Genomic DNA, 12,124 nt, shown 5'->3' with positions numbered 1-12,124 from the left:
TTAGTCACCAATCATGTTCACTGCTCTGTGAGACTCTTATCAGTAGTCCCAGTAATTATTATTGGACCCAGAAATTTTTTTTTTTTTTTTGATTTTCTCCTTATCCAAAAAAAAAAAAAAAAAAAAAATTCAATATCAACCAAGGAGTTTGGTCTAGCGAAAACCTGGCTAAACCTGCCAGTTGGACGAATGTGAGCTGGACACTCAAAGAGGTTCAGTGTTCGATTATCCACTTGTGAAAAACACCTTATGGAGAGAGCTTTATCCAAATCACTAAATCAAGTTCCGACTCAGAGTGGTAGCACACTTTATCATTAGTTTAAGAAACCGAAAAAAAAAAAAAAAAATCCAAATATCATTCCGAGGGGCAAGACCGTAAAATCAGCAGCATCATCCTGCTAGTCCAAGGAGAGAGTCTCTGGCTGTAAACCCAAGCTCAAATTCTAAGCCACTCGCCTCTCACAGAGAGAAACCAAGCTCTGTGTTTCCCTCTATGGCCAGAAATACTTAAAACCCAGACACTGCAACTTCCCAAACCAACCTCAAGCTCAAGCTCAAGCTCAATCCATGGCTTCCATTGCCACCTGCTTCACTCTGCCTCCCAAGCCTCTCCCTCGCCTCATCTCCAAATCCTCACTCTTCCCCAACCGCCTCCACGCCTTTCCTCTCTCCCAAACCCCCATTTTCCCTGGCTTCCCCTCCAAGGTTCGAGATTCTAGGGTTTCGGTGACGGTCGTTCGAGCCAGCCTCGACGCCGTCACCGGGATCAGGCCCGGCGGAGCTGTCGAGAGCGATAAGCTGCCGTCCGATGTCAGGAAGCGCACCATGGACGCTGTCGACGCGTGCGGAGGGAGAGTGACAATTGGTGACGTGTCCAGCAGAGCTGGGCTGAAGCTCAATGAGGCTCAGAACGCTTTGCAGGCTCTCGCTGCCGACACTGAGGGCTTCTTGGAGGTAGTTATTTTCGAAAAATTGATATCTATAGTTCTTTCTATGCTGTTAGGAAAGAATGAATGGAATGGAATTTGTGGTTGTAGCTTTGTTTAGTGAGTTGAAATTCTATTTTTCAAGATGGTCTCAACAGGTCTCGGATGAAGGCGATGTGCTTTATGTTTTTCCCAAAGATTATCGAGCAAAGCTTCTTGCCAAGTCGTTTCGATTGAGAATTGAGCCTGTGCTTGAGAAGGCAAAGGTAGTTCTTCTTTCTGGAATTTGGTTATGCCGGCGATGCTGTGTAGTTTGTGTTTGGAAATTGGCACTAAGATTGATGCTTTTTGATAGGCTGGGACCGAGTATGTAGCGAGGGTTTCATTTGGAACTGCGTTGATTGCCTCCATTGTTCTTGTTTATACTGCAATCATTGTTGCTCTCTCGTCTAGTAGGAGGTGAGTTTTAGGATTTTGTTGTTGAACTCTTTTGTAGTACTGGCAGGAAGTTTGATAATAATGCTTTGGTTACAGTGAGGATGATAATCGTGGACGACGTGGAAGATCATATGATTCGGGGTTCACTTTTTACATGAGTCCCGGTGACCTCTTTTGGTAATACATTTTATACTTGTTTCTTAAGTAAGCTTTGCATAATACTTTGGAGGGGTTTCAGGTTGAGTTATTTTATTGTTGGAAGAAATCTTTACTGATAGCTCCTTTATTATTTATTTTGCTAAGGTTCTGGGATCCATATTATTATCGGAGGCGGCGAGTGCAAACCGAGGATAACAAGCTGAAGTTCGTTGAATCTGTATGTGATTGGCACAATCATTTTTTTTTTGTTCTTTTGCTCTTTTTAAATTTTTGTTCACAGAAAAAATATTAACTCCCTGAATATTGTCTTTTAGATTTTCTCATTCGTATTTGGCGATGGTGATCCAAATCAAGGAATTGAAGAAGAGAGATGGAAGTTGGTAATAATCGAGCACTGAGTTCAGTGGTTCGTTGCTTTCAACAATTTATTTCAAATCATTGGTTGTATCTATGTGCTGTGCTATTAGATCTCTCATTCATTAGAGTTTGCACTAGTTTCGGGGTTACTCACTCACTCGGTTCTTCTTCCCCCCTCCCACCCTCCCCTTCCCTTCTCGAGCTATATCCTATATTTATAGACCACCTCATAATCTGCATTTATCGACTACTCAAAAAGCCTCCTGCAAAGACTTTAGACGGGAAGTTGAGATAAATTATAAGGTTCCAATATAAATGCTTATGTCATTCCTGAATGTAATACTTTAAATGAGTCTACAAAAGGTGTTTACAAATCTATTCAAGACTCCTAACATTACAGTTTATCATTATTTACCGTATTATAACTAGTTGGAGAAACACTTTTAACTCCATATATTATAGTGTTCCCAGTCCGAACAGGGAAATGAGGGAACTGTGCTTTAAAGTTAATTGATTGGAATTATTTATGATGTGAATTGGGGAGATAGAGGTGCAGATACTGCTTTTATATTTGATAATAAAATGGTATCAACACTATCATAATAAAAATGTTAAAGTTTTCTAACTTTTCGATGGAAGAATTCTTCTTACTATTCAGAAAGATTTTGCTTTCTTAGACCAACAGGGTTTAGTGGAGCCCTATAGCCTTAGAAATAATATTACATGTATCTAAAATGCAATGACACAATCATCTATGTAACTGTACGTGCAGATCGGGCAATACATAACCGCTAATGGTGGTGTTGTTGCAGCTGAAGAGCTTGCTCCATATCTTGATTTAGAATCATCAGGGGGAACTATGGTAAGTATGATTTTGATAAAGTGATTTTTTTTCTTGTAGTTCTGGTATTCATTTTATTTCAAGCTGTTGTTTGACTTAATGTCAGCATTTCAATCACATTTCAATTAGTTCAAACGTTTATTGACTTGTAAATCTTAAGTTTGTGTTTTTTTTCCACCTTTCACCATATCGGAACTTTCCTTTCTCTTCCTTGGTAGGCTTGACATTTTCATTTTCTACTGATTTCAGAATGATGAAACATACATCTTACCTGTTCTTTTACGGTACGAGGGTCAGCCTGTGATAGATGAAGAGGTATGTTTAACTTTTTTCAAGTTTAAAGCAATGCTTTTATTTTCTTTATGCATGTACATATTGAAATAAGAAGTGTTGCAAGATTTTGTTTCTGTTTACTATGAACTGGTTCATCCTTGCAAATTATGAGATCATTACATTAACTAATAGTGTTTGATGTATGGCATTGGTATTAAGTACTCTTGGACTTAAACTCCATAAAGCTTGCCACCCATGACTTTCTTAATGGGTTACTTGTCTTCTATATGATGAGGTATGTGCATTCAGTTACAAATTTTGAAACAGATATTGTCTCCTATTATGCAGGGAAACATTCTCTACCAATTTCCCTCTCTACAGCGTACAGCGTCTTCTCAAAGAAGTGGAAGGAAAGAATATGTGGGGAGAAGATGGGCTGATTTTGTTGGTGGAGTTGATAAATATTTTACAGAGAAGAAATGGCAATTCAGGTTCTTTTTTGTTTGGTTTCATAATTGTATCGTGAGTTTCACTTGGATATTAAAACTGAAAAAGAAATATTTTTTTGCAGCAACACTAGCATTTCTGAGAGAGCACTAGTCGCGGGACTTGGTGGACTTAATTTATTTGGGGTTATCATTCTTGGAGCCATCTTAAAGTATGTTCGATTTGAACTTTGTCATTGCTTAGTTGTTTTTTTATATATATTGTTCTGATGTCCCCCATTTTCACTTTTCATTTGAAGGGATACTACAGTTGCACCAGTTGGTTTTATTAAGTTCATTACTAGCATATTTCCACTACTACAGGTATGATTTGACTTCACTTAAAAAGAAATTTCCTTCTTTTGATTCAGCATGTATATTGTTTTGTTATATACTTTTTGTTTAATCAATATTCCCACTGCATTTTCCCCATAAATTTTCAACTATATTCTGGTACTATGGAAGTGGTATTTTTCTTGTGGAATAGTCATCACAATCCTGGAATCTGGATTCTGATTTTGGCAGCAGGAACTTGCCTGACTGACCACTTTCACATAATCTGGCTAATCTACTTGGTTGGTGGCATTACTGGTATATGAGATCTTCTGATCTGCTTTTGTTTTGTTTTTATTTATTTCTTGTTTCTGCATACTACAGTCTGATTTCATGTGTAGCCCATTTTTTAGGGTCATGAACAAGTGTTTATCATTGATGTGATGGTGTTGAGAAGTTGAAAACATGGAATAATGCATATTTTTTGCACTCAAATTGTAGAGAAACCAATATTGTGGTCACATGTTTGGTTAATCTTTAATTGCTGAATGATTTGAGCTTGTTATCGTGGGTTATCTTGTAGTAACAGATAGGGTTCTTGGTGTGTTAGCTCATCAATCTCTTTATGTCATGATACTGAACTTAATTCTGTCAGTGATCTATACATAATGCAGATATGTCCATTTGTAACAATTCTGCTTAAATCCACAGCATCTATTGGGTTTGTCTCAACTTTTGGAGCAATTATTTTGCAGATTTATGCTGGTTCCTTCTTTGCGATTCCTTTGTTCCGATGGTTCATTGTGAGCAAGACAAATGCTGACATAGAAAAAAGAAATCAAGCAAGACTGAAATCTGCTCGAGCCCTTGAATCGCCAGATATCTCACTAAGACGAAAGGTAACTGTACTAGTGCTTCTATAAAGTTCTAAATCCCATTCGATGTTGATTAAGGATTGCTGTTTCAAACTCCCACATCTTGCTTTATAACTATTGATAACATATTGACACCTAGAAACATAAAACTCCCACATCTTGCTTTATAACTGTTGATAACATGTGTCGTGATTTGTAACTTGTTAACTAGAGACATCCTGTACTTGTAGACATAAAACAAGACTGTTTCTGTTGGCCTGAAAAAACCAAATTGGAGTAAAGAAAAAAGAACAAAAATTGGATATTTGATTAACTTTCTTCAATGATAAAATGTAGCAGACTAAATTATTTACTGTATGTTGTTATTCAGCTGCTCAGTGCTCGAGACATGGCCCAAAAAACAGTCATAGGACAGGATAGAATTGTATATAGTACTGACAGGGATTTGGTTGAGCAAGACTATGAGGCCCAAGATTGGGATAGAAGATTTCGAGAGATAGAGAAGTCAGATTGAGAAGAGGCTACTGTTGCTTGGTAAAGTTGTACATTTCTTGTGGTAGGAATTTGTTTTTTTATTCAAGCACCATATGGGTGCGATTTTTATCAGTTCATGACTCCTAACTCCTTTTAGGAGTCGTGTCATTTTATAAACTGCAGCAAGTTCTAAGCTCTATTCATTGAACTTACATGTTCTGCTTGCGAGCATATCTACAAGTAGCAACATTAAAATACTGCTTGTCTAAAGAAAATGATTATTACGTTCAGGAAGTGAGAAATGTATGGATTATTGAATAATCAAACTCTTGTAGTGCTTTTTTACTTTACTGATTAGCTAATTCAATTGCAGGAACTAGAGCTACTAGTTTTCTCTTCAAGGACATGAGAGCTTCACAACAATTGTTGCAAAACCATCACACTGGAAGTTGTATTTGGCAAGCTGTTGATGCGCTGTTGAAGCCTGCAGTTGTTTACATTCTGAAATTTGTAGGGGTACTGCCAGGAGTTACACCTTGTAATATAGATTTTAGGTGGTCAGCATAACCATTTACAAATGTGAACTTGAGCATCACAGGGCTCATATATATTTGTTGGGAATCCTACTGCAATTAGTTCAACATTTGGGAGCGGAAAGGCTTTTTGTGGCAATGAAATTACTGGGAGGGCCAACACTAAGAAAGGGGTAATTCTGGCATACTTGTACTTTTATTTAGTGAACCAGTAGAACATTGATTGTTAAAAACAATTGCATAATTTTGTAACATAAATTGATGGTCTTGGAGATCCTTTCAAATGATATGCAATGACAATTGGGGTTTTCTTGCTCTGCTTTAATTGAGAAAAATTGAGACTGCTTGGAACTCCAGAAGTGAAATATGATAACGTTCATTGTCGCTTTCAACTTCCTAAAATAATTTGCTGCATTTACAACAGTGAAGTCCGCAAATGGGGAGAAGTGCCATTTGCGCCCAACAATTTAAGGGGATCTTCCATACCAAGTTTGTGATTTGCAACAGAGCATGAAGTTTGCTCATGCTGGCTAAATACATTTGGCTCAATACAAGCAGTAGTAATGCTATCAGATCAAATTTGAAAGAACAAAAAGGAAAAAGGGATACATTTGGCTCAATACAAGCAGTGCTATTGCTATCAGTAAAAGGACAATCAAGACGCAGCTATAAGGAAACCATCGTTGGACTCTGGACCCAAGTGCCAAAAACATTTCATAATAATAGCGGAGAAATCATGAAAGAATATTCAAATCAAAGGTATTTACATCATACAAAATGAACTGCTGCCCATGAGTGCACACTTTCTCCAAGGAGGGACGCAGGTATTTGCATCAAACCAAGTTATAACAGTCAGATGCTGAAAGAGCAGTCATTCCCACGATTAAAACTCGGAAAGAAAACCCTTGCATGACGGTCTGGAGTGTGGACTACTGACAAATGAATGTTTTAAACTAGAGACACCAGCGTACCTGCATAAAGAGTACATTCAATTAATAACCTAAATCTAGAGCAAACTAAACAATATCCAAAAGTGATGATTATGTAATCCCATTTTTTATACTGCATGTTCTTTATATAAATTTATTTTACATGTTTTTATATAGCACATCTGTAATTTAAGTCATAACATGCTAGTAAAATTAAAAACTATCTTTATATGAATTCTAGCTACACAGAAAACATCAATATTATCTCATCTTAGCATAACATATGCAGTGGTTATGCAAAGCCATAGCATGATATCAGTTAGTTTTATAAATGTGCTGTGAGATCCATAAGTTTTATTTCAAAAACTTATTGTTTGTTTTATAAAATAGTCACTATTTGATAGCTAAATGTAGTTGATATCACAAAAATAGTACGGGCATGTTCTCACCTAAAATAATGAGTCCAAATACTATTATCAAAACCAACTGAACAGCACGCCTCTGGACTTGGATGCGATAAGGTGACCTTTGGTATCTTGCCCTAATTACACCAAGCCAGGTCTGCAAGTGCATAATCTTTGTTCGAACCTGCACCGATAATACTTCAAAATTTCTATACCCATTGGCTAACCACGTCCCCTGATGACCCTGTCAAATAGAAGCAAAACCATAAACATCTAGGGTGATGCTTAATATGCCATGATAAACTGATTCAGAACATCAGGCTGAATCAGAAATAATTTACATTCATGCAACATTCTTTTCAAACTTCAACACAGAAAAAACTTAGGTACTGCTTTCTTATGATCTCAGCAGTTTACTAAAGAATATGGACATGACATCAGAAACCTGAAGGGTCTTCTTTATTTTTCAAGAAAGAAAACCCAATCCTTGAATCACAAATTTTGAGAGTAAGCAAAAAAGTTGTCTACTAGCAGACACATTTAATGTGTGAGCAATGATACTTAATATTCGAGTATAAACTCATTTCAGTCATTTGCAAGTGCACTATTTCAATCTTTCTTTTTGGTGGGTTCAGAAGAAGCAGGTAACAATGTACTTTCCAGCACATCTTTTCAAGTATTCATGAGTCCAAACAAGGGTCACACAAAGGCAGAAAGCCTTCCTAAGGGCAATGAAAAATAACCAGAAATAACATAAGCATAATGCATCAAATCAAATTATCCATGTTTATGTTATACATCCATTAAATTCATTTATTAAGAGTCCACTTGAGCTTAAAAGTTGGAAAGTTCTTTTCAAGGTCCTGTTGGAGAAGCTCCAAAATTAAGGCTCCGGAAAAAGCTTTTGCTCAGGTACTTTTGTAGGCAAAATCAATATTAACACCAAAAGTCTCAGAAAACATGAATAGACTTTTTTCCCATCTACAGAAGCTATGGCCAGAGGCCCTAGAGACATTTCATCCCTTTTTTTTTTTTTTTTTCCCATTGAAAGAAAAGAACATGGGTAAAGTTATCTTTCCATATTGGGCCCAAAATGCTGGACTGCCATTGTCCTAGCTTGAACTAATCTTAGTTATTTCCAACAAACTGAAATGAGCACTTGGCACTACAAGCAATCTAATTACCTGGGGAGCATGAGAAACATCAGCAGATGATGGGGAATGACTTTGTTCTTCTCCATCTTTAAATCTCTTTGTGTAATTCCTAGTGACCCTACTCCCATAAAGAGTCCATATGTTGGTCAAGAACCCATATGCATTTATTCTGCTCCAGACACGTCTCAACTTGTTCTTGGATAAGAAGCTTTCTGGTTTGGCTTCATTAGCCTCCAGATCCCAACTACTACCTTCACCATATCTGTTATAAGAGGTCTCTGTAAATTCAAAACCTGACCTTGTATTAGGATAAGAACTTACTTTCCTCAAGTTGTTCTCCTTCCTAGATTCCATATTATGGTCCACATGCACTACTCCATTCCTATTAAAATTCTCAATTTCTCTGCTTTTCTGCTCAACAATGCCAGAAGTACTGTCTTTGGCACTAGACGATGTTGTTGGATCAAGAAATCTTCTCAACATACTACTGTCTTCTCCATCATAAGAATCAGAGTGCTCTGTGGCATTTCCCCCCGAAAGAAACAATGCCAAGCCATCTCTATCTTGTTCATTCAACTTGACCCATTCCGTATTTCTCATTGGATCTCCTATTGATGTCCCCTCCAAGCTCTTCTCCACATAAGCTATTTGTTCCCTGATGGCTCTGATAAACTGCTTGTGCCTTAAAATTACATCCCCTTGTATCTGGGACTTGCCTGTCATAGCTGAAAAGCTGACTGCTCTTTCAAAATCTTCCAACTGGCATGACAGAATCACTAAAACCTAAAATAAACAGAAAACAAAACAAAAAAATCAAGAAAAAAAACGAGCTGACACTGACAGAAATTACCACCTGCCACTTTGCTGTTTCAAGTGTCGTTGCAAGATCACGTTTATGATAATCTATCGACGCGTGCAACTTTGGGTCCGGAAAGTCATTTTGAACAAGACTGAGCTCATGAAGCAGAAAGCGGAAAGTCGATTCCATCCTACGATTCACACCACACACACACAAAGAGCCTTAATTTCAGAGAATGCACAATCCATAAGCAATTTCACATTAATGTGAAAACGGAAAAAACCAGGTAGAACAATACCTCAAATGAACCAATATATAACAAGATACATGACTGAACATTATCAACATTGAGTAACAGAAGGGTATAGTTCCTCACAATGTATCTCCCAAAAGCAAAAGCACCCATGATCACATTAACCGAAATTAACAACTCCATGGAATCAAAAATGTACCACCATTCTTACACAACTCACCAACCAAGTTTCTATCTATAAACATTCCAGAATGTAATCAATTTCAGGTCTTTTCTGATTGGTTTTTCATCAAAAGCTAAATCAAAGCAAAGTGCTTTATGCTTTCCAAAAGCTAAAGAGAAAAACTTGAAAACGGGACGAGAAATTTACCGGTCAGCGGAATCTTGAACAACTTCAGCAGCTGAAAAAAGAGGGTCTGATTCCCATTGGTGCAAACCCGACGCCATTTTTATTGATTCCTTCTTTGCATTCACCTCCAGAAAATGAGAGAAAAAAATATACAAAGAATATTGCAATTTTATTCACACAGAAATCCCAAAAATTTCATGTTGAAATGATGAAATGGAATTGGAATTTGAAGGGTTTAGGGTTAGGGTGGGTGGGTTTTCAGCTAATTTCTGGGGAAAGGCGTTCGTTAATATGTGGAACTGAGATACCTTCTGTGGAGAAAAGTGAGAGGGTAAAGAGGAAGAATCTCATAACTGAAGAGACCAATTAACTTCCACCACGTGGCATACATTATTTATCTGCTTTACTATTTACAGGTTAACTATTTTGCAAGTGAATAATTTTTTTTTGTCAAATTAGAGAAGAATCGAAAGGAAAATTGAATGTCTGACCTAGCATAATCCTAACTCATTTTCAATGCTGATAAACATTGTAAAACTTATGTTACTTTATGTCACATTTTGCACCATGATGTCTTCCATTAAGTTTCCTATTTTGGGATGTTAGGAGAACAATAATGTCTCTAACTCACTTTCAAAAATAAGATTATTAGAACAAACTTTATAGTCGAGATAGTATTCAATGCACCGACGTGCACTTCCAACAACAGAAATAGATTGTTGGATAACATTAAATACATTTTTTTTGTTATTTAAAAAAAAATTGTCTATAAATATCAATTACTAATATCTGCTAGTGCATAAAAGAATTTTCTATTTTTATGTTGGATAACCTCGCTTCAGAGCTCAAAACTATGTATAATACATTTTCAAGATAGAACACTTATTTAGAATTAAGGAATCAATAAATAAATAAACATCATTACACCAAAATACATTAGTTTGATATTGCCATAGCAATTGTTTAATTATAACATAAGAGCTTTCACTTCCAGAACTCTTTCTATACATCACAAGGCAAAGGGAAACTAAAGGAACATGAAAACATTATAGTCATCAGTCATATACAATCTTTTGGCAACTCATATTCTCTTCATTACATGCTGATCTTATTTAGGTTGAAGATATAAGATCATCATTTTCAACTCTACTCAGAAGTATAGTCCTAAAACAAATCAGAAGATCAAAACACTTTTCAAATGAAATACTTCACCATCTGAATCTCTTTCTGCTTGTAGCCACATTTCTCATAGAATGCTTTATTATCAACACTGCAATCAAGAATCACCTTATAACAGCCCACAGAATGAGCATAATCCGTGAGGGAATTAATAATTTTTTTCCCTAAATGCAGTCCGCGAGCATTGGAATCAACCACAACGTCTTCAATGTGCCCAACTTTACCACAGTTCCTTATAAACTTCCTTTCAATGAACACACTTCCAGTTGCAACAATCTTCCCAGAACGATCATCTTCTATAACAAACACCTGATGGTCTTCAGCACGGGACTGAAGCTCCATGAATCGATCTTCAAAGTCTTTGTCAGATACAGAATCGCAAGTGGTTAGCTGCTGCAGTAGTTCTATAAATCCCTTCCTTTTATCCGAGAGCTCTAGTTTTCTAACTTGGAATTTCTGTTCTTCATTGCTTGCCATCTTTTCCAGTCTGAGCACTCGTTACCAACTGAAAGATCAGATTAAATCATAACTCAAACACGCGAAATAGATACTTATGTATCAAGCCATATGTGTAGCAAAAAGACACTACCACCAAGGTTCATTGGTTTGAACATTAGCAGTTGATGGAACAATAAATAGTACCAATTACAGTTGAGTTCCCTGTTAAGTTTCAGAAGTTTCTACCTTACCCTCAGGCTTTCACATTTTACTCTATTGTTAGTGTTGTTTTAGTTCATTCCATAGGAAGGAATTCCCACTCATTCCAGGTTCATTCAATCAAACATTAACTAATGAGGTTCATAACAAATCTGAGTCAGGATTGTATACCTACATGTTCAACTGGGATTTGATAGTTTATGAAAGATAAATTCAAATAGAATGCTGTAGGAAGATCAGTATATAGCTTCATTGAAATGAACCTTGAAATTTGGTTGATCAAAATGGGTATTCCTGTGTACCCAATTTCATTCCATTCATCCATTGCAATTGTAATGTTAATACAAGAAACACCCATCTTCTGTCATCTAACAATGGAATGGCCCATTCCCATTCTAAGGTCCATTGATTCAAGATGGGTGTGACAAAAGATTTAAACTTGATGAGTTGCAGGCTAGAGGCTTCAATTGGGTATATTAATTAGTGCTCTACGAAACAGAACCTACAACTATTAACGAAGAAATAAGTAAAAGTAAAAAAAAAAAATACCAAACTAACCTGAAAGATCCAAACTTGAACGATGAGAGTCGTGAATTGTGATCTGGGTTTCTGGGCTTTGTGGCTGTAGAAGATCCGCCAAGACTAGACTTTTGATATTTCTGAGGTTTGGTATTACGTGATATGAGATGTGAGTGATAAAAGCAGAAGGCTTTATATATAGTTGAAGACGTCAGGAATGTAAAGCACGTGACTTTGGGTTGTGTTG

General features: G+C 36.7%; 3 protein-coding genes across 6 annotated transcripts; 1 reads left to right on the top strand and 2 right to left on the bottom strand.

Annotated features, from left to right (window-relative positions):
- The first annotated feature begins 415 nt into the window (after positions 1 to 415).
- LOC112192341 (uncharacterized protein At5g03900, chloroplastic) lies at positions 416 to 5,959 on the top strand. Of its 4 annotated transcripts, none has more exons than XM_024332020.2 (14): positions 417 to 954; positions 1,085 to 1,192; positions 1,282 to 1,385; positions 1,461 to 1,541; positions 1,668 to 1,740; positions 1,838 to 1,903; positions 2,653 to 2,742; positions 2,971 to 3,036; positions 3,343 to 3,485; positions 3,566 to 3,652; positions 3,740 to 3,803; positions 4,508 to 4,651; positions 4,998 to 5,161; positions 5,475 to 5,959. In XM_024332020.2, exons 1-13 carry the CDS (start codon positions 568 to 570, stop codon positions 5,139 to 5,141), a joined length of 1,557 nt encoding a protein of 518 aa, XP_024187788.1. In that variant the 5' UTR covers positions 417 to 567; the 3' UTR covers positions 5,142 to 5,161; positions 5,475 to 5,959. The 4 variants fall into 4 exon arrangements, 3 of the variants coding, with proteins under 3 accessions (XP_040372324.1, XP_024187788.1, XP_024187790.1); XM_024332022.2 differs by having other exon boundaries at positions 757 to 954; positions 1,072 to 1,192; XR_005808263.1 differs by lacking the exons at positions 4,998 to 5,161; positions 5,475 to 5,959 and adding an exon at positions 4,008 to 4,070 and having other exon boundaries at positions 416 to 954; positions 4,508 to 4,628.
- A 169-nt stretch (positions 5,960 to 6,128) lies between these two features.
- On the bottom strand, positions 6,129 to 9,831 carry LOC112192342. Its single transcript, XM_024332024.2, has 5 exons — positions 9,544 to 9,831; positions 8,975 to 9,110; positions 8,152 to 8,880; positions 7,013 to 7,211; positions 6,129 to 6,605 (listed from the first exon to the last, which is right to left on the bottom strand). Exons 1-5 carry the CDS (start codon positions 9,618 to 9,620, stop codon positions 6,583 to 6,585), a joined length of 1,164 nt encoding a protein of 387 aa, XP_024187792.1. The 5' UTR covers positions 9,621 to 9,831; the 3' UTR covers positions 6,129 to 6,582.
- Positions 9,832 to 10,484: 653 nt separating this feature from the next.
- On the bottom strand, positions 10,485 to 12,073 carry LOC112192472 (glucosamine 6-phosphate N-acetyltransferase). Its single transcript, XM_024332226.2, has 2 exons — positions 11,917 to 12,073; positions 10,485 to 11,206 (listed from the first exon to the last, which is right to left on the bottom strand). The coding sequence occupies exon 2, from the start codon at positions 11,176 to 11,178 to the stop codon at positions 10,717 to 10,719; it is 462 nt and encodes a 153-aa protein (XP_024187994.1). The 5' UTR covers positions 11,179 to 11,206; positions 11,917 to 12,073; the 3' UTR covers positions 10,485 to 10,716.
- Between the last annotated feature and the right edge of the window lie 51 nt (positions 12,074 to 12,124).

This window comes from Rosa chinensis, chromosome 3, assembly GCF_002994745.2.
Source record: "Rosa chinensis cultivar Old Blush chromosome 3, RchiOBHm-V2, whole genome shotgun sequence".
Classification (NCBI taxonomy): Eukaryota; Viridiplantae; Streptophyta; class Magnoliopsida; order Rosales; family Rosaceae; genus Rosa; species Rosa chinensis.
The sequence above is the reverse complement of the archived record's forward strand: the minus strand, read 5'-3'. Positions and strand labels throughout refer to the sequence as shown.